The sequence below is a fragment of the Schistocerca cancellata genome, chromosome 3, assembly GCF_023864275.1.
Source record: "Schistocerca cancellata isolate TAMUIC-IGC-003103 chromosome 3, iqSchCanc2.1, whole genome shotgun sequence".
Taxonomy (NCBI): domain Eukaryota; kingdom Metazoa; phylum Arthropoda; class Insecta; order Orthoptera; family Acrididae; genus Schistocerca; species Schistocerca cancellata.
Window position 1 is genome coordinate 408,943,675 of NC_064628.1, and position 21,744 is coordinate 408,965,418.

The 21,744-nt window shown below is 41.6% G+C and overlaps 1 protein-coding gene across 1 annotated transcript in view; it reads left to right on the forward strand.

Annotated features, from left to right (window-relative positions):
* The window catches only part of LOC126176343 (zinc carboxypeptidase-like), a 117,172-nt gene extending 95,710 nt beyond the window's left edge, over positions 1–21,462 (forward strand). The window contains exon 6 of the mRNA XM_049923494.1: positions 21,269–21,462. Within this exon, the coding sequence (XP_049779451.1) occupies positions 21,269–21,462 (194 nt within the window). The remainder of the gene's footprint in view (positions 1–21,268) is intronic.
* Positions 21,463–21,744: the final 282 nt, after the last annotated feature.

Here is a 21,744-nt window from a genome sequence, read left to right on the forward strand (position 1 = left end):
ACCAGAATGAAACTCACAAGGTGTTTAATGACCACTTTTTTCACCAATCACTTTACGAAACTTTTCAAATAAAAATGAAGTTATTTATTCTTTCCAGATTTTACTACGTCTTGAGAAACAAAGCAAATGAATTTAATTAAATACTGTTGCAATGCGAGCCATCCATATTGATGTCACCAATTTCTTACATAAAAGAACCACTCAAACGTGGGATTAACTGCAAATACTTTTCCACGTAACAAACAATACTTGGACTTAAGCAAAGGAAATAGAAAGTGCTTGAAATAAGAATGTAATACTTCTGACAGTTAACAATTACTGTATTAATCCAAGAGCACAATCAGCGCAGTTTCTATTAATAAAAGTCTGGCTGTCCTGTAACATTAACAGGGAAATGGCGGCTAGTACGGGACGTTTAAGCCATATTAATATAAAACTTTCGTTGTGTTTTACAATAAGGTATAATTCGGTAAAACCTTTACTTGACATTTGTTTTGATGTAAATGGGGAAAAACAGCTTTCTGACCAAAACGGCACACAACAAGAAAAAATTTTCTATGGCTTACAGTTCAAGATCTTAAGAAAAGTGTCGGGTAGTGTGTACCACAAAACAAGATTTGGGCTTTTAAATAAAAAGAGCTCTTTTGCGGTTCACAAACGAATTAATCTGTTTATATATCAAAAGTACAAGGCAGTAAAGAAAACAGATTGTTAAAATAATTTTCAGCTAGTCGACTGAAGCTGAAACAACGCATCAAATTTGGAGATTGTGGTTTTCTGAGACAGTTCTGGGTGCTTCTTAATAAAGTTCTGAGGGAAAACGATTACCGGTCAGTTTATTTTCTCTTTTAAATCTGTGAAGAAGTTTTAAATTTTCTGCCAAATCGTCTCAGTCTTCGCTGGCGTCATTAACCAGAAATGTAAGCCCCTCATGTGGTTTGTTTGAAAAAACCTAACTGAGACGTCATTGATGTCTGCTGATTCCCTACAATGGTTTTACTCTCCTATGCAGTGTAGTTCTATGAGCATTAAAATGATCGGCAGCTGCCCTTTTGGCTATGTCAGTATCGGACCACTCCCCTTTACCCTCGCTGGCCGGTTTCTTCTTCAGTCTTTGCACCGTGCTCTAAAACAAAAAATAAAGTTACTTAAACGGCCCATACCATATGCCTTTGGAGAAGCTCACTACCATTTGACTGACAAGCAACATTAAAATATTAAAAATGTTGTCTAGGCGTAGCGTCTTTGAGTAGTAATCAGAATATCACGGGTCGGAGGTTCGAACTCAGCCACCTAAAGAATGAAAATCATCAGCAATGGTGGCCCAATACTTCCGGCATACGAAATCACCCTTGCTCTGCCAATGGCCTAGTCAGAGAGGATGGAGGAACGCACAGAGGTTCGGAGGATTCTGTTGGCCCTGGAATGGAAAACTGCCCGAAAAGGCCGAATGATCATCAATGATCAATGGTAAGGCTATGGAAACCACTGCATCAAAGACACATAGGGTGTATCCACAGGACATGTGGTCTGTAACTAAAAAAGTGTTATGATGCACTCTCCATTGGCAAAAGATTTCGGTTTAGTACCCCATTCCGATCTCTTCGAGGGGACTACCATTGGAGAGCTGACTATGAGAAAAAGATGGAACAACGAACAAAGGGATAGCATTCTGCAAGTCGCAGCATGGAATGTCAGCAGTTTGAACGTAGTAGAAAATTAAGTTGTTCTTATGTGAATCGACAACAACCAACACCGACAACAATAGCTCAGGTGTGCATGCTGACGTCTCAAGCAGGAGATTATTAGACAGTTAAAGTAGACGAGAATACTGAACGGGTAGTTCAGTACGTCAAGGCAGACGAAAATCTAATAGACGTGGAGGATTGGAATACGGTTGTACTGGAAGGAGTAGAAGATTTACAGGAGAATCTGGGCTTGGTAGTAGGAATGAGAGAGAAGAAAGATTAATTGAGTTCTACAATAAATTTCAGCAACTGACAGCCAATACTCTGTTCAAGGTCAGAAGAGAAGAAAAGGAGGTGTACTCGGAAATGACCTGGTGACATGGGAAGTTTCCATCCAGCTGGATTACACCATTGTCAGATAGAGATTGCAAAATCAGATATAGGATTGTGAGGCATGTCAAGGAGCAGATATAGATTCAGATAATAATTTAGTAATGATGAAGAATAGATTGAAGTTTAAGAGAAACGTACGGAAGAATCAGTGTGGAAGTATGTGGTATTCTGAAAGTCCACTAACGATGTGAATACTATGTTGAGCAATATCAGAGTAGGCTATTCAGTTTAACGGGAATGGATATACCTAAAACGTGCAATCACAGATGTTGGATAGTCAGACATGGATACAAGTAAGATAACTCCAAGAAAATCATGGGCAACAGAAGAAATATTTCAACTCGTCAATGAAGGAAAGAAGTACACAAATGTTTAGGGAAAGACAGGAGCGCAGCAAAATAAATTAGTTAAGAATTAAGTAAACAGGACATGCAGGGCAGTAAAATCGAAATGGCTGCAGGAAAAAGTGAAGAAATTTAAAAAGAAATGATTGTCGGAAGGGCGGACTTGTAGTACAGAAAAGTCAAAACAACCAGCAGTTAAATTAAAAGCAAGGGTGCTAACATTAAAAGTGTAATGGGAATACCACTGTTAAACGCAGCAGAAAGAGCAGATAGGTGGAACAGAGTACACTGTTGGCCTTGTCCATTGGCTTCATAGAAGAAAAAAATTGGAGTCGATAGGGAAGACATAGAGGATCCAGTGTAAGAGGTAGTTTTAAAAGGGCTCTGAAAGACGTAAGATGAAACAAAGCAGAATTTCTAAAATCATTGTGGCAAATGGCATCCAAAAGACTGTTCGAGTTAGCACATGGAATCTTTGAGACTGGCGATGTACCATCAAACTTTTGGAAAAATAGCATAATATTATCCACGCTGCTCCGAAGATAGCGATGACAGATGGATGCGAGACCTACCGCACATTCAGCATGACATCTCATGCATCCAAGCTGCTGACACGAATAGTAATTACAGAGAAGAATGACAAAAGAAAACTGAGGGGCTGTTAGATGAGGGACAGTTTGGATTTAGGAAAGGTAAAGGCTCGAGAAATGCAGTCTGACTTGGTACTTGATAATGGAAGCTAGACCGAAGAAAAATCAAGATACGTTCATAGTGTTCCACAACTGCCGGATGTTTGCAACTTCCTACCACAATATTTCGGCGCAGAGTCTTCTGGCCATCTTCAGGTGCTATTAGCGAAAACTCCCTGAGCTCTGGTACTTAAGGCCCCTCCGGCACATGCGTGGTGGATTCACTTGTCGTTGCGCGTGCGCTGCTTGAGCGCGTTCGATTCTGCTGCGTCACGCGCACTCTGTGGTGAAAACTGGCCGCATCGATATCAGTTCGATTGTCTCCCTGCGGTTCCATCACAGACCTACGCCGGCTACGGAGGACACAAAGTTTTTCGACTATTGGATTCCATGCCGAATTCAGTTGGTAACCGCCGTCACGATTAATAAGAGACTCATTGTCAGGCAGCCGTATTTCCACGGATTCATTAACAATAGAACTCTGAAAGTTAGACGTATGGGCCACAATGTTTGTCTCGTTGTAATTCATGGCATGACCAGTGGAAATACAGTGATCGGCGATGGCAGACTTACAGTGTGTAAAGTTTTAGATGGCAGACCTCTCCCTAGTCCTGAATCGGTAGAAGTCGGTAAACGTCGGGAGACTTCGGTAGGCACGCAGTTTCGACTGCTGCCAACATTACGTTGCTGACTGTGTTGTACAAGGTAGCCATTGTCGTCTGCTTCGTTATTGTTTTGCGCTGTACTGTTCTGCGTGTTTTTATTGTGCAGTTGTGCTAAATATTATCAAAATGAGTGAAGAGGCAGTTGCTGGCCCATTTCGGGAGTCGCCAACAACCCCTACCGGTAGGCCTACAGTTAGAAGGAAACCAGTATTACGTAGCGATGCTCGCAAAATTATATTGCGTGTAATTGAATGCTGCGAAAGGGAAAGGGAGCAGAAAAAATTGCTTCACCCCATTTACAAATCTTCATTGAGAGCTGCTACATACACAGGACAAAGCATGCGTAGCATTGGAAGATTCAAACAGTTTTCCAAGAATCATCCTGGCGTATCACCACAAACGCCTAGCAAGAAAAGGTGAGTTTGCATTTCAGATAATTTGTTCGCGATCACTTTGAAGGAGCCCCCTATTTCGTCCGAATTACCTTATATTTCATTTTTCCTTGCTACCGTATTGCTTTGTATGGAAACACCCTGACAGTTACGTTATACTATATGACCTGTTTAAGAATATTTAAATTTTATAATTAATAGTTTAACATTGCGGGGAATGAAATAAGAAATTGCGATCAGTGGGAATCAAACTCGGGTCCGCTGCATGACGAGCCTTTACCTAATCAATTGCGCTACGCATGCAACAGTAACCTAACTGTTGAAACATTGTCTATTACTCTTTTCAGGCGTTCAGAGAACAACTCACCAAAGTTTCATTGCAATCGGATGAATGGTTTGTGAGCGCATAGTAGACAAACATACATACATTCATTTATATATATATAGATTACAATGTACATGACGATTTCAGTTTGGTTTACGAACAACATTTAAAGCGAGTTTTACTTCCATGCCTTTCGTCTGCTTTCGTGTAAGCATGACGCGCAATTTGTAGTGCCAGCACTGCAACTGGTAGGTGTGCCTTGTCCCCCCCCCCCCCCCACCCAATGGCTCCACTCCCCTCGCCAACCAATGCTTGCTTCCTCCTCTCCCCGCACTCCCCTCACAACTCTGCCGTCTTACAGTTAACACACTGTACAAGGCTGAAGAAGGTGAGTATGCCGCTGATGTTCTATAATATGATCCTGCACAGTAGGCGTGGTTTGCCCTACATACGATTTGCCGCATTCACACGGAATCCTGTAAACACCTGCCTTGCGCAGCTCTAGGTCGTCTTTGACAGATCCCAACAGCGACGAAATTTTTGTAGGAGAGCGAAAGATTGTTTTCACTTTATATTTTCTTAGTATTCTGCGTATTTGCGCTGAAATATTACCAATATATGGTAAAGAGGCAGTCGTTTTAAGGGCCTCTTCCTCTTCTTTGTTCCGTCGTTTACAGGTCTGCAGCGCTCTCACCACTTGCTGGGACGAGTACCCACTCTTCAGAAATAGTCTGCAGGTGCTCCACTTCCGTTTGCCAACTATCGGTGTCAAAGACATTTGAAGACATTGTGTCACTGAGCCCACGTTATCTCTGACACCGATAGTTTTGTAGTCACGCTGAGCATTCACTGTTTATGTGCGCATCCAATAGCATCGCATAGTTTCTTATTTTATATATTCACTTATTTCATTAGCATCACATACGGCTGTCCTCATTATGTCATCCACGGATCCAGCGAGCGAGGTCAACGTGTCAGTTCTGAGTCCACCAAAGAAGCGAGCAAAGAAGAAATCATTAAGTTCTTCCGAGAAGCACATGGTGTTTAATGTGTATAAAACGGAACTGTTACATCCAGAGAAGTCGATGAGTGACTTTGTTTCGAAAACAGCTTCAGCTACACGTGTTGGACGTTCTTCAGTGTATCGTGTGATAAGTGAGTACAAGGCCACACACTCTTTGAAGTCTCCCAAGAAAGGAAAATTACGACAGAAACTTTCTGAAAGTGTTGATGACTTCGATAGAAATGCGATACGAAAGAAAGTACACGAATTTTTTTCATAACGAATTGCCAACAATTGACAAAGTGCTGACAGTCGTGAACGAAGATGCAGATCTGGGCAATTTTCAGAGAACTACATTTTATAAGTTATTGAGAGAAATGAATTTCAAATATGTCCGGCGTGGGCGCGATAGCATGCTAATAGACAGGGATGACATCATTATATGGAGTCGGCGTTATCTTCGAACCATTAAACGGTTCAGAGATGAAGACAGACCCATTAACTATTTGGACGAGATGTGGGTGAACGCAGGACATACCCGAATTTACGTCTGGGTAGATGACACAATAAATTCCTCGAAACAAGCATTTCTGTCCGGAGTATCCACCGGAAGCAAGGGCCCATCAGGTAAAGGGAAACGTCTGATTATCGCACACATTGCAGTTATTGTTCTTGATAACGCGCCGTACCATTCTCGGAGAAAAGAAAAAGTTCCCAGTGCGAATTCCAATAAGCACGAAGTATCAGAGTGGCTAAAATCTAAAAACATCGATTTCGAAGACAGTATGTTGAAGAAAGAACTTTTAGATATAGTTAAAAATCACAGAACAGCGCACAACGAATACACAATTGATGAAATGGCGAAGAATTCAGGGAAAACTGTTGTCAGAATTCCTCCGTACCACTATGAATTAAACGCCATCGAGTTAGTGTGAGCCGAATCAAAGGCTATGTTGCAGCGAAAAACAAAACATACAAAATGCCGGAAGTTAAAGTACTGCTAGAAGAAGTAGTAAGAACAGTGACTGCAGAGGATTGGAACAAGTGCGTCCTCCATGTTGTAGAAAAAGTGGAAACTAAAATGTGGAAATTAGACTGCATTATAGAGGAGAGAGAGGAGCGGTTTGTTATAAACCTCAATGACAACAGATCAAGTTCGGCAGAGTGAACCTTGTTTCGTCCTTTATCATTATTATTACTGGTATTATTATTAAAATTAACAATTAATTGTGTTTGAATGGAGCGTTTTGTTAGCAACCTGAATGAAAATAAATCTGTTTCGACAGAATGAACTCAGTTTAACATTACTTTAACATTATTGTTAAATTTATTTCGTACATTGTTGCCCAGGTTTCTCACGGTCCGCTGTGACAAGTCGGCAGCCAGCCGAACGCTGCCAGCTGCAAAGCGTGCGCCAAGGATTTCCCACACCCCTACGTATCACGTGAACACTGAATGCTTTCTCTGGAAACGAGCGTAGTCGCTCACGTGGCACTGTTTATGTTTCGTCCCAGCTCTCGTTGAATAGACTTCAGGTAGGTTTGCAACTCGTTAGTCATGGTGTAGAGAGTAGGGTGCTTACGTCGGATTGATTGATGTCATTTGACCTGTATCCTACCTCTCTGATCTGATTCGAGCCTCATTTACGTGCCTGTGAGTTTTAGAGTAACATGGTTGAGTACAGAACACACCGACAGGATCTTTCTGTATGGCAAACCTCACGGTAATGGATGAGCTACTCGTCGCCTTTATGAAGATTGGTATGCCCAACGTTGGACTCCATAGCATACACATTGCGCTACAATTACACAACGTCGTCGAGGAAAGGGTAGGCAGAGGTAGGATGGATGTCAAATGACATCAACTGATCTGATTTAAGCACTCCCCTCCCACCATGCCTACCCTGTTAGAAACCCACCTAGCAAATATGTTTTCTAACAGTTGTAGCAGGGAAATTGTAATTTTCCGGACCTGGGTCCCTATTCTAAATTTTATGTACTCACTCTACTGCACAGGTCCTAGAAGTTTGAAGCAGGAATTTCCGAACACCCTCCATATATACAAAAGAATTGAAGATGAGCCAGCCATACTGCAGGACAGTGGTAGCCGGAGTGGGCAGGGCAGTATTGCCACTTCAGGACAAGAACCACGTTATGAGCTATATAACCAGCGCTGGGTAATAATGCAAAGATGTGCCCCAAGGCCATGTAAATAGCTACGAAGTCACTTTCATCCATAGTCCAGCAACACCACGACGACGCCAGTGTCATGCTACACGACCAGATGTCTGGTCACCGCCGGCTGTGGCCATCAGTTCGGGACTGGGTCTGGCCAGCCACCTCCTGCACTAAGTCTCCTGTGTGGGACTTGGTCTTACAGCACCGCCAACCTACGGTCTGTACCTGCCGCCGCCATAATCCTGCCACGGGGCATCAATTCGTGCTTGACAGTCTTCCCTTAGCCACTGCAGTGAATGCGAACTGGGCCTGAGTTGGCTGGTGTGGGCATTCGACAGCAGAACGCAGTCACAGTCGTCTTCTCATTGAACTCCCTCTTATTTGTCTCCAGCCCTTACACTACTATCTGAACAACGTAGCAGAAATACTCGTTCTCAACATAGTAAAATCCTCTGTGTACCACTACATAACTCTGTCATGTTCTATTAATCATTTTCTGTATCAGGAACGTGACTTTTGAATAATCTTCCCCGCCATATTAGAGAAAATAAAATCCTATCAAACTTCAAAATGACTCATCTTCTATCACAATAGCTATCTCTTCCGCAGTTCACTCTCGCCAGCCCTTCGTACCCAAGTATGTTTCCTTCCCCCTTGCCTGCACACCTCTCTATTGAAATTCTCTTTTTTCTAACAGCCATTGTCATTTTCATTTCAATCTCCTTATTCGCTATCCTTTCCACTTCTTCTAGTACCAAACAAGGCTTCGAAAGTACAAAACTAATTATTATCAGTCTTAACATGTCCATTACTTTATCATATTATTAGCGTTACCGTTTTTAATATTTTTACCAATTATTAATGTTTATTAATAATGCAGATTACTGTTATTGTGACTGTTTTGTAGTAACTAATCAACATAACTCTTAATACCGGCATTATTTTATCGTTAATACCACTATTATTATTTCCAATTACTATTTTTATTAATAATACATATTATTATTATTGTGATTGTTACGCAATATTTTTTGGATGTGTTCTTCCTAGTTAGATGTAACAGAGGGCCTCAAGGTCCTAATCTGGTCAGGCTTAAGCAATAATAAGTAAATAAATAATGCACTTAGTGTAAATCATGACGATGAACATAATACGAAGCTAAAGAAACCTCTTGCAACACGACTGCCTGCAGAACTACATCTGGCAAATAAACGAGGTTTTGGTGCGGAAGATTCAAGCGAAACACAACGCCTGCATTATATAAAGTGTTCCGAAAGTTGCGGAACAAAGCAAAGCAACAGGTGTGATACGCAAAATCAGATTGGCCACTCTGTTGTAAGCACCGAGCTGAATCCTGCAGAACTACGCAAAAAAATTACAGCTTCAGTAGTAGAAAGGCAAAATATGATGACTTTTTTAAGCCTTCGCGTAATCAATAAACGGTTTTTCTCAACAAGCAGTCAACTCTCTAGCTACGACAAATTGTCAGCGAAAAAGTAACGCATCTTCGACACACTCGTTTTTCCTAGAGACATGTTTCTGCCACACTACGTAAAACAATCAAGAGGACCTTGTCTGTGGCAGTACCTAATGAAGGAGTTAGCATAGGTATGATTAAAACGATAGCCAGTATTAGAAACCCAGTCCCAACATCATCTTGTAGCTGATCAGTGTTACATTTACTTTTCTGTAGCGTGTTGTGAACATCTAATGTATTTTATTAATGTTCTTTTCAATGTGATTAGGGGGAGAGAGATGTCATAAGGTGATTGTAATAGTACATTTTGATTAGCAATTGGACACTATATTTCATTGTTATACACTTATGTATCTAAAAATGTCATATTTGTGAGCTCTAGTTGCATGCTGAGGAAGCAATGCGCCATTACCATGGAAAGAGTTGTATCCAGACTGATTGAGAAGCCATTAGGCCTGTGAACCGACAGATTTTTTCTTAGGTTTTTCCGTTTTTAGAACGCCTTTTCTGTATGAGACATGCGCAGCAGACTGATCCAGAGGACGCCGTTGGTAAAAGGCTCGAAAGTAGTCATATCGTTATCGTTCCAGGATCCCCTTTTCTTTCAAATGAGCAGTACAGTAGAAGTACCGAAGAGGGAAAAGTATCCAGTGGGAAAAGTATCTCAGTCGTCACTGAAGTGAAGACGACAGAACAGACACAGATAATCTCTACACTTATCGGCACGTAGCTTGATAATTGTTCGTAGGCAGGAGTGATATGGTCTAAACAGCGTGCGTTATAGATGTATCGCAGACGAGCATTCATCGTAAGTTCCAGCCTGCGTGAGCACTCATACGAAAGTCCTTGGTGAATAAGATCACCGTGATCTAGGATGAGAAGTATTAGTGACTCTACCAGGTTCTTTTAAGCACGAGAGGAAATACTTCTTCACATTTCTGTTGTAAATGAAGTACTGTTGACACTTTCTTACATCAGTTTTGCTTTCAGTCGAGTCTACATGAAGGTACACAATTATCCCCAAGTTCTCTTTACAAGAAAAAATGGTTATTTATGTACTGCTTAGGATTGTGGGTGGAAGCGATTCTCTGAAATGAGTGATAGTAAGTCTTCTGTGAGCAACTAAGATTGCTTGCGTTTTATGTGGGTTAAGTTTTAAGCCAATGTTTGCGCCACTCTGATAAAGCAAGTAAGTTAGAATTTACCTTCGAGATGGCTGTGTGCCGGGATGTTGGTGTAACTGGAAGTCGCCGAGTGTAAGAGATATTTTCAATGGGAGAGAATAGTCGACATATCATTGGCATACAATGAAAAAGGTCTTTGCACAACAGTTCCAGAAAAGCTTTGGCTTCTGAGTTTAGCAAGTAGAATATCAAAGTCGACAGTGTCAAAAACACTGCTGAAACTCAAAAAGCACATAATACTCTCCTCTTGTTTATCCATGACTAGTTTCAGTTCGTCAGACATTTTTCCAAGAGCAGCCGTCAGGCTGTGACTTTTACGGAAATCCAACTAGTATTCATTTAGAACGTTATTCGATGTTAAGTAATTTGTAAGCTGATTTTGAATTGTGGATTCGAAAGTTTACGCTAATGCTGGCAGAAAGGCAGTTGGGAAGATGCTAGAGGTCAGAGAAAGGTTAAAAATGTTCGTTATTATCGGCAGTAGTGGATCTACGGGGAAATTGTATTGTAATATTGTTGTGTCCTGCAGTGCGCTACTGAATTCCCAGGCGTTACCATCTAGTGTCGACTCATTAATTATGCCCTGTAGTGGGATATCTGAACAGTTCTTTTGTAGGACTTCAAGGCGAGCCTGCTTTCAGTTTCTATAGGTTATTAAATGAGATTTTTCTCTGGCGGTCTGCTTGGAAAACTAGTACATTACTGAAATCTCATCATGGGCAGAAAGGCCTGGAGCAAAATTCACTGTCGTGAATCACATAGAGCGAGGTTTTAATTGCAGGTCACTGTGTCCCACGTTACGCTTACGTCCTCGTACTATGACACTAGTGAGGACTGGTCTGATTCGAAGGATGATACCACACTGATTTTGCGTGGTTTGTAGATTACTCTGATTAAAAATTTCTGATTACATATACTTATTTCGAAAAAAAGAAAATTCTGCTTCACTTTCAGCAGTTGCATCCGATGTATTTAATATATTTTGGTTTTAGGTTAGAGTGATCAACGCTTAGAAGTGTATAGCCCATGAGACAAAGTGCGAAGAGATGTCGGGTTTGAGCCACCCTCCGACAAAAGACTTACCTGGAATTTCAGCTTTTGGAAAAGGTTGTCAATCACATAAGAAATGTTCCATTAACGATTACACACTTGCATGAGCGAGGAAAGGCTCACAGGAGTGTTCCACCGCGGCCACCTGCGCTGCCTCTACCGATTGACCTGAAGCGAGAGAAAAACTTGTACATCTGTCATGGGCGACGAAAGTTACTGTTCTCCAGGCTGAATACTATGAGCGTCTGCAGACTTCGATGAATTACGAACTTGCCAATGGAAGTCTCGAAAAGGAGAATGTGTTCAGTGGCAAGTGACAGTTCTCAATAACAGAGACAATAGATGCTGCTCAGAGTGATTTCATCTGTTTCAATAGCAAAAACAATTATTAACTTCTGATAAACGAATCTACGTAGAAGTATTCTCCAGCAGAACATAGTTAGAAAAGTGGGCAGTGTTAGTGATGAAAATTAAAAATATGGGGTTAAAACGGGAGAACAAGGAAATTGTTCTCAATAAAATAGCTCAGTATAAACTATACTGATTCACACACACACACACACACACACACACATATATATATATATATATATATATATATATATATATATACTCACGCTGGTTGAATAAACTGTAATTTGCACGGCAAATATTGCTCAAATGCAAAATGCTATTGATATGCGGTTGTCACAGAGTGGATTGGTAGTCAGGGGCTCGTATTGTTAGATAATAAACAGATTGTAATAATACTTAGAATGTGAATTTTTTGCGCAGAGGTACACTTTTTAAAAATGAAACAGTGCCTATTGACATAAACAAACTAATAGTACGATAAATTGGAATGTCAGTGGTGTCTGTTGCAGGACTCTAATGTGAGTCGCTTACGAGGGATGATGTCTTGAAAAGATTGCACACTGACACTTGATTGTGAGATTCACTTGGAGTAGTTGCTAGGTATAATGTCGTTATGTTTCCTTACAGTGTGCTTGTGTGTTGCTTCAGTGCATTGTGACTTGCTACACAGTGCGTGGCAGCCCAAGCAGTAGGTCGTGAGTGGACGATGGGATTTACCAATGCAGAAAAATCGACATGCTCATGGTTTGTGGAGAATGTAGGAAGAATACCGTTCGTTCTTGTACGGTGTATGCGGCAAGATATCCCAGAAGACGTCAACCATCTCGTCAGCTATTTATCAATCTACTCAACCAGTTGCGTGAAAATGGTAGTGTAACACCTGCACAACGTAATAGAAGGAAACAAGGGGCGACAAAATTGGGCAAATTAATGTTCGTGCTGCTTTTGCAGTTGATCCGCATGTTCGATCCCTCGCAATCGCTCGAGAAAGTGGCATGAGTCAGGCGAATGTCCTACGCATTCTCCATCGACGTAAGTTCAATCCCTATCACATCTCTCTCCATTAAGAGCTGCATGGAAACGGTTATAAAAATAGTGTTAACTTCTGTACATGGGCATTAAGACAGGATACTCCAAAAGTATCATGTATCGCGTTTAGTGAAAAAGCCAGATTTACAGATACGGCCAGGTAAATCGCCGAAACATGCACTATTGGTCTGTTGACAATCAGCGTTGGGTTCGTCATGTGGAACATTACCATACATGGAGTGCAAAAGTGTGGTGTGGGATAGTGAACCATCAGCTCATAGGCCCGTGTTTCGTAGACGGAACACTGAACTCATACAAATATCGCTGCCTCCTAACAGACATCTTCCACGGATGCTGTAAACTAGGAGGAACCTGTGGTACTAACATGATGACTGTCTAGCCCATAGTGCATGAAGTACTACAGCATGTCTTCACAAATTATTTCCAAATCGTCGGATTGGACGCAGAGCGCCCGTAACTTGGCCAATCCATACCCCGGATTTGATGCCTATAGACTCTTCTCTGTGGGGATAACTGAAAGACTTTGTCTACGAGGACATACCGACTGCATCCGACGATATGCAACGACGTACAACTGCAGCCTGCTCGGACATCTTTGTTGAAACGCTAGCACGTGTCAGCAGTCGATCCACATCAGACTGGAAGCATGTACTGCCGCTGCCGGTGGTGATTTTGAACACAAACTGAGATAGTCAATTGTCTCGTTACTGATAAGAATACACATAACTTCCTGTACACGCTTGTTTCGTTCTGTAGTGTGTGCTACCATCAACTTTCGGAGTGGAAACTTTTGAAAATACGATTCTCGTAAACGACTCGCATTAGAGTCCTGCAAGAAGCACCAATGACTTTCTGATTTACCCTACTTGTTAATGTCAATAGGCATTGTTCCATTTTAAAATTATATTTTTGAACACATATACACTTTCTAAGTATTATTACCATCTCTTTATTGGCTAACAATACTAGCTTCTGACTACCAATCCATTCTGTGTAGCACTACAGCACTTTCCATTAATGCAATATTTGCGGTGTAAGTCTTAGGTGATTCATCCTATGTACTGTATATGCACTTAATAATACTTACACAACAATTAGTAATCAAACGTTGTAGAATAGTTGAGAAAACCTGTAAAAATACAGTGAACAAAAACTTAGGTGTGAATCTGTCTGTCTCGCGAGATTTAATTTAATGTCTTCCACTTCCAATGAGTTGGTTAAAAAATCGTTCAAATGGCTCTGAGCACTATGGGACTTGACATCTGAGGTCATCGGTCCCCTAGAACTTAGAACTACTTAAACCTAACTAACCTAAGGGCACCACACACATCCATGCCCGAGGCAGGATTCGAACAGGCGACCGTTGCGGTCGCGCGGTTCCAGACTGAAGCGCCTAGAACCGCTCGACCACAGCGGCCGGCTCCAATGAGTTTGACATTAGGGTAAATCAGGATGACATGGTGAACAAAAAATTTGGGCCTCGTAGAAGACAAGAAATTGTTTATTTAAACAAAATAAAAACACTCTCCTTTCACAAAATACATAAGTAACACATTAACAGTATCACATCCTCTTTAAGGCACTACAAAAGTTAAAAAAAACAATACTTATTTTTATCAATTTCACCATTTCACCCAAGTATATGGGCAGCTAATACATTTGATCCAATCCACGTCCTTTTTAGTACAACTGTACAGTTCACCGCACCCCACACAACAACACTCTTCATCATCCGCGTCGTCATCATCGTCTTGCAGTTGGACATCCAGCGACGAGTCGGATTCGGTGTCAGCGGTAGACGCTTTCCGTTTCTTAGACTGCTTCTTTTTGATAATTCCTTTGGCAGTCTCTTTGGTTACGGTTTTTCCTTTGGTTACGATTTATCCTTTGGTCCTCTTTTTAGCATTTGCTCTACTCTTCACTGACTTATTTTGTCGTTTACTGTTTCTCAGGTTGTCGATGTTTTCTGGAGAAGTCAAAACCTAGCTAAAGCTCTGTACTTCTTCTTTGCAGATGTAACTTCATCTAGGATAGGTATTGGCGAAATATGGTCCTAGAGTTTGCCAGGGGTTATTTGAGATTCTTCTGTTGCCACTGTCGAGGTCATATCTGTTGCTTCTGATGAAGACTGCATGTTTTCCTGTGGATTTTCCACCCGTTGCGAACAGCCTAGTTGTGGTGAAGCATGGATGCATTCAAGTCCCTGATCGTTATCTACGTCTGCAGTTGCTGCAAGTATCTCCTGCCAGTGCGAACAATTTGGTCGAGGTGAAGTAGGTCTGTTTTCGTGTCGTTCGTTGTTTTCCTCATGTTGATCTGAAGCTGATGTTAAAAACGCGTATTCGGGGATGACATTAGGATTAAACGGGATGATTCCTGTGCTTCTGAACCCCGATATTGCATTCTCTGTCGTAGCTGCTTGTACCCATGCCTTTGTAAGCAGTCCTCCGAACACTGGAAATTTTTCTATTTGGATTCATTTTAATGTACGAATTGCAAGCATTGTAGTGATAGGATTTCAGAGCTTTAAAAAATGCTCTATGTAGTGCCTGCAGATAGTGTGTGGTGTGGCTGGGTCGACAGAGCAAAATTATGTTTTTTTTCTTCTGCAAACCCTGATGTATCCACGCTGCTGCAATGAGAGCTATGTCCATCCAAAATAAGCACGACTGTTCCCTCAGGCTTCCTCGGTGCAAAATGGTTCCTTAGCCACAGAAGAAAAATGTCAGTTGTTATGTACGCCGACTTTTGTGACATGAAAATCGTGGAACCCGGCGGCATACCGCCCTTGTACTCGGCCTTTTCATTTTTTCCCTTCAAAACACAAGATGGGGGTAAAAACATGCCCTCTCCATTGCAGAAAGCGATTACAGATATGATTTCACCCTTTTCACCGGATGTTAGACCCCTTTGCTGCCAACACGTAGCCTGGTCTGTTATTGAGCTGAAGTCCGTACTCATCTACGTTGAATATATTTCCCGGCTTATCAAGGAGGTTATGCTCTACCAAGATGTTCTGGGGCAATGAAAAATAGTCTGAAACATTTTTCATACTTAAACCCCTTGACCGTGCTTGTGAAACTCCTTCCCATTTGCGGATTGAGAGTTCCACATTTCTTTTTAAGAATAAACGTAGCCAGTCCATTCCAGCAATTTCCTTTTCTCGGTTAAATTTGTGATGTTGGTTGTATTTCTCAGCTAGTTTATATGCCATGGTACGTACTTCTGTCCTCGTCGGTGCAAATCCGAAGTTTTCTAATTTTATGATAAGTTTTACCAACTTTTTCTCAGATTCTTGTGTTAGTACAGGTGGTCCACCCAAAGGTTTTTTCGTAAAGCATCCGTTTGCTAATCGTCTCTTCATCGTTGACCATGGAACGTGAAACTCCTTTGAGGCTTTATTCGGGCTCATTCCATTTTGCACCGCTTTTACGACATCGTTAAGTTGCTCCTCTGTCCAATCAGAACGGATGGATCCTTTTTGTATTTTGTAAAATGTAGGCATCTTTGCCTGGAACAATGGCGGTAGTTAGAACATTTACTTTTTTAATCACTGACAAACCAAACTGTACTCGCAAAATATATATATATAAACCAATTTTTAAATTAACGATTGTATTGAGACGTCGGAAAAGCAGAATATAACTCTCGCATGGGGTAGGAAACGCTAATATTTCATGACTTGTCAAAAACCCTGGTTGGGATGTACCTAAATAAAAGCTTTAAGCTTTACACATAAGAAAAGTCCTTCACCGTATCACCCCTGCCCAAGTTCACCATTTCTCCCATTTACTATGGGTGCAACGGTGAATAGCACGGCAATAAGTTCAAAACACTAGACGCAACGATTTCTAGGTTATGTAGTCCATAAGCGGTATAAGAAGGCAGAATATATCAAAAAATACACCGCGGACTACGCTACATGAAGTAACATCTACAAATGCATGCAGCATAGAAAAACTATTTAGCATCGAAAAAAGTTTTCTACAAAGTACTTATGGTTTCTAAAACGGAGCTGGTTTTCAACACGTACACAGAGACTGTTGGCATGCAGATGTACAGAGACATCTGTTTAAACAGTAAAGAAATAAAGCAATTCACCATTTCACCCGATTCACCATATCACCCTGACTTACCCTAATTATTTTTCTTCTATATGTTTCACGATCATCATGCCATTTGGGTCCAGGAATTTGCAAACGAAAATGTCTTTCACATGTGAGGTCTTACTTAGTGCATTTCCTATTCTGTCTAAACTCTCCTTTTTGATATGATACAAAATTTAATTAACAACTAATAGATGCAATTAGAGGCAAAATTTTCCACAGCATATTCTGCCTTGTACGATCTAATTGCAGGTGGTATTATTTCCGATCAGACAGTACTTATCAGTGTAGAGACTTCTTCATCGACACAGGCAAATTGATGTAGAATTCGACGCTGATAGATAAACTAGATTTAACGCTTTCAGAGCATACCATGTATTTCTTACGTCCACTAGAGTGAGTAGTATGAAAAATGAAATCGAGTAAGTATTTTACAATTTTTGTTAGGCTTCCCTGTACTTACAAATGTGCAAACTCAGCACTTGGAATGTAAGTTACAGTAACTACTTGATGGTAGTTTGTCCTTTTCAATCTTACAAAAGAAGAATATAATTTGTTGGTTAAATGTTTTCCAGCCATTATATTCTTGAATGTGGACAGTTGCATTTTTGTGATCAAAAGTATCCGGACACCCCAAAAACATACGTCTTTCATATTAGGTGTATTGTGCTGCCACCTACTGCCAGGTACTTCATATCAGTGACATCAGTAGTCATTAGACATCGTGAGAGGGCAGAATGGGGTGCTCTGCAGAAATCACGTACTTTATAAGCCATATATCACGCCGATAAATGCCAAACGACGCTTCGCTTGGTGTATAGAGCGCAAGCATTGGACGACTGTACAGTGGAAAAACGTTGTGTGCAGTGACGAGTCACCGTACACAATGTGGCGATACGATGGCAGGGTGTGGGTATGGCGAATGCCCGGTGAACGTAATCTGCCAGGATGTGTAGCGCCAACAGTAAAATTCGGAGTCTGTGATGATGTTATGCTGTGGTCGGATTTTTCATTAAGGAAGCTTGTACCCCTTGTTTTTTTGCGTGGCGCTATCACAGCACAGACCTACATTGATGTTTTAAGCACCATCTTGCTTCCCACTGTTGAAGAGCAATTCGGGCATGACGATTGCATCTTTCAACACGATCGAGCACCTGTTCATAATGCACGGCCTGTGGCGGAGTGGTTACACGACAATAACATCCCTGTGATGGACTGGCATGCAGAGAGTCCTGACCTGAATTCTATAGAACACCTTTGGGATGTTTTGAACGTCGACTTCGTGGCAGGCCTCATCGACCGACATCGATACCGCTCCTCAGTGCAGCACTCCGTGAAGAATGGGCTGCCATTCCCCAAGAAACCTTCCAGGAACTTATTAAACGTATGCCTGCGAGAGTGGAAGATGTCATCAAGGCTAAGGGTGGGCCAACACCATATTGAATTCCAGCATTATCGATGGATGGCGCCACGAACTTTTAAGTCATTTTCAGCCAAGTGTCTCGATGCTTTTGATCACATAGTGTATATATAGGATCAGTCACCTGTAGGAGATTCGGATTTTTGACAAGATGTGCCAAAGCTTGAAGATGAAAACAGTGCTGACAATAGAGGGTGCTGAAGTGAGGATCCAGATATAGTATCAATGGTCGACAATGTGAAATATTTGCTTATCTGTGTCAAAAGCAACAGCAGTCTGCCACTTTGAAGCTGGTACCACATCGTCTTTGAGGTCTTCATAGTGGAGATTACCACCGTTCAAAATTCATTTTGCGTTACAGGCCCTTCACGAATTTTATTTAATGTCTGGTACTACAGAATGCAGTGCCTTAGAAGGTGAACGAATGCAGCAAGACAAGTCATCCTAATTGGAGGAAATTATCGATGTGGATAGATCCTTGGGAGAAATTGGGTCAAACAGTGGGATTTGAGGAAATGGCGTTGGAACGTCTCCCGTAAAAAGCCCCCTTCGAAAAATACAGGGTTTTGAGTACTGGGAACAGATGATCACCAGCAAGGTGTATAAAACAGGAGGTTCTCCATCGAAATGGAACCACATGAGTGTACGAAGGTACAAAGATATGAATTTCAACAATGTCGGGAGTCTGTCTCTCATAAACACTGTACAACGATTAAAGAGCACCCTCTGTGAATAGTAAGGTTGTAGCTGCTGTTTCCCGGATGCTGTCAACTCAGTGCTGTGCTCAACACTCAGTACACGCTCAATTCGTAGAGTGTTCAATGAAGGCCCCACATAAATACAAGCACTGCTTCCTGCAAAGAGACAATTCGAGTAAGTTCGTGGTCCATCAAAGTCACTGTACCGTAAATACCGCTTGCCCTGTTTGCTTAACTGCTGGAACAGTGACCGAAAAACTGTATGTGAGTTAGATCTCCTACTGATTTACTTGGCTGATATATTCTGATATTCTGCAATTTCTATTTGCCTGTTCATGCAGGAAAAACGTATGTACTGATATTATAGCCAACTGTAAAGCCATTTTACAGAGACTAATCGATAAAAAACTTCAGATTGCAAATATGGACATATTACTTGACAAAGCGGACCATACTGACTTGGTTCTTGGTTGTGTTACAATACAGGGCGTCCAGCTGTTCCAACCTATGGGTTTCATGCAACCCGCAATGCCTTCAGAAACCACGTGCAAGGTTTTCATATTCTCTCACTTGCTACAAACAAACTATTGTCTTCCACAAAAGATGATCAGGACCTTTTTGTGGAAAGTTTAATATAGATGATACTTTTTCGTTGGAGGCCACAGCTTCTGAGTGATTGAACAACTATTGCCTCCAGCAAAAACGTACCCAAGTACAATGTTTAACTACATTAAATCTCCTACAAAAAGTGCCTGTTCATTTTTTCTGTAAGACTAACAGGTTGTACGTAGCGAGCTTTTCCCCCTCTTTAAAAAAAATTCTGCGGACAACCATGGTAGGAAGGTTTACTCGCCACTACGCCTCGCGCTTCATACTGACGTAGTTAACCGCCGTGTTTCTTCTGCTGCCTGGAAGGTAGACACGCGCCTGCTGCTTGTCAGTCGGTGAGGACTTACCTGCCTGGAGGCGAGTGAAGTGCGTGATGGGACGACTGCCGCTCACTCGGCTTCTCCATGAGAATGCCGTGCTTCAGTGCACGTTACTGCTTTGCAGTGCAAGAATAAGGAATGATCACAGGAACTGCCTCAGCGGTCAGCTGTGTCGCCTTACTATTAACATTATTAAATTTACTGAAGAAGGCGGAAGGAGTGACAGCGATGACAGAAAAGACGACGCAATGTTCAGTCAAATTAAATTTGAGTGAGTCAACGGTGCGCAAATTATGTCAGGAAAGGCACCATGCTAACTGGGTTGGGACCAGGATGTACCTTAGAGAAGATGAAGCAAGCGACCACAGCAATCATCCCATTGGCGATAAGGTGTTTCAGGCGGCAGTTGCTACAATAGTGTGATCAATACTAAGAAATTCCAAATTTGCGAGAAGCTAGTGGCTTTTATCGCAGAGAATTGGATTTCAAAAACTTTGAGAAAAATGTTCAGCCTATGGCATTTGACCTTAAAAGGTGCGATTATAAGCGAATCGTTACATGTGTGAACGAGAGAACATTGAAAAACGGCATACTGCATTAAATTTTTACCAGAATATGAAGCTTCAGAATTAAGACAGCCAGGGGTTTACTCAGACGAACCATTAGTTCATACACGTTTCACTCTGATGTTGAAGTGTTGCTACACTGAATTTTTTTGCAAGCAAACGTTTGATTGACATATAATGAGTGACATCGCTTCACTTATAACAAAATTGGAGCGAACAGTAATAAACATAGTCGCTTTTTGGCAGTTAACACTATGGAGCTCTGCGCCAGGTCTTCGGTCTTTTTTGTCGAGTAATACTTTTACATCAAGATAGACAAAGGAAATGTATCACATTAAGTCATCTTTTTGTGTTAGTGGAGTTTCCTTCTCCCACCTAAATAAAGTATGGCAACATCATTGTTAGGTTTGCCTACACTTTAACGTATTAGTACCGTAAGTATTAAATTACGATGTGTTACATCATACAAACAATTATTTGCAAATTTTTGTATTCTGCTTGTTGAGTTGTCACACAAGTTTGGTTTAAAAACTTTGACTCAGCGTTTCCTGGACTATTATTACTTATCTTAAACAGATACATTTCGTCTTATCCATTATACCGTAGAGTCTGTCTCATCATCACCTCAACAAACTGTGTATGTAGTTACCTACAGCTTGGCTATGAGCGAAGTATAAGTTGTAAGTGCAGAAAGGATGTGCTGTCGACCACTGTGTATCATCAGACGAACGTTAGACTGCCTGTCTCTGTGTGTACAGACCCTGCGACTGGCGGCAGCATCGACTGGGTGAAGGGCAAGCTGGGCGTGCCCTACGTTTTCCTGTGGGAGCTGAGGGACAAGGGTCAGTATGGCTTCTTGCTGCCCCCGGACCAGATCATCCCCACCAGCGAGGAGACCTTCGACAGCGTCCTGTCCGTCCTCGAGGACGTGTGGGACGCTATCCGCTGTTAGTAGCTCCCCTGGAGAACCCTATACAGTAACTGTAACCAATGAATAATAAACTACGTTAACACTGAACATTCATTTTCTCCTGTTCTGATGGTACGTTCCCGCTTTCTGCTGATCTCCACGAAGAGTGTCCTGTGTTGTCTCTCTTGCGATGTAATCCAGAAGACGCCAGTATTCGCCGTAACGTAACGCTGTGCCTTGCAAGCACTTAGCGAGCGAAACACCTACCCACACATTTTGTGGTGCCCAGAAAGTGTGCAAAGAATAAGCTACGATATATCACCA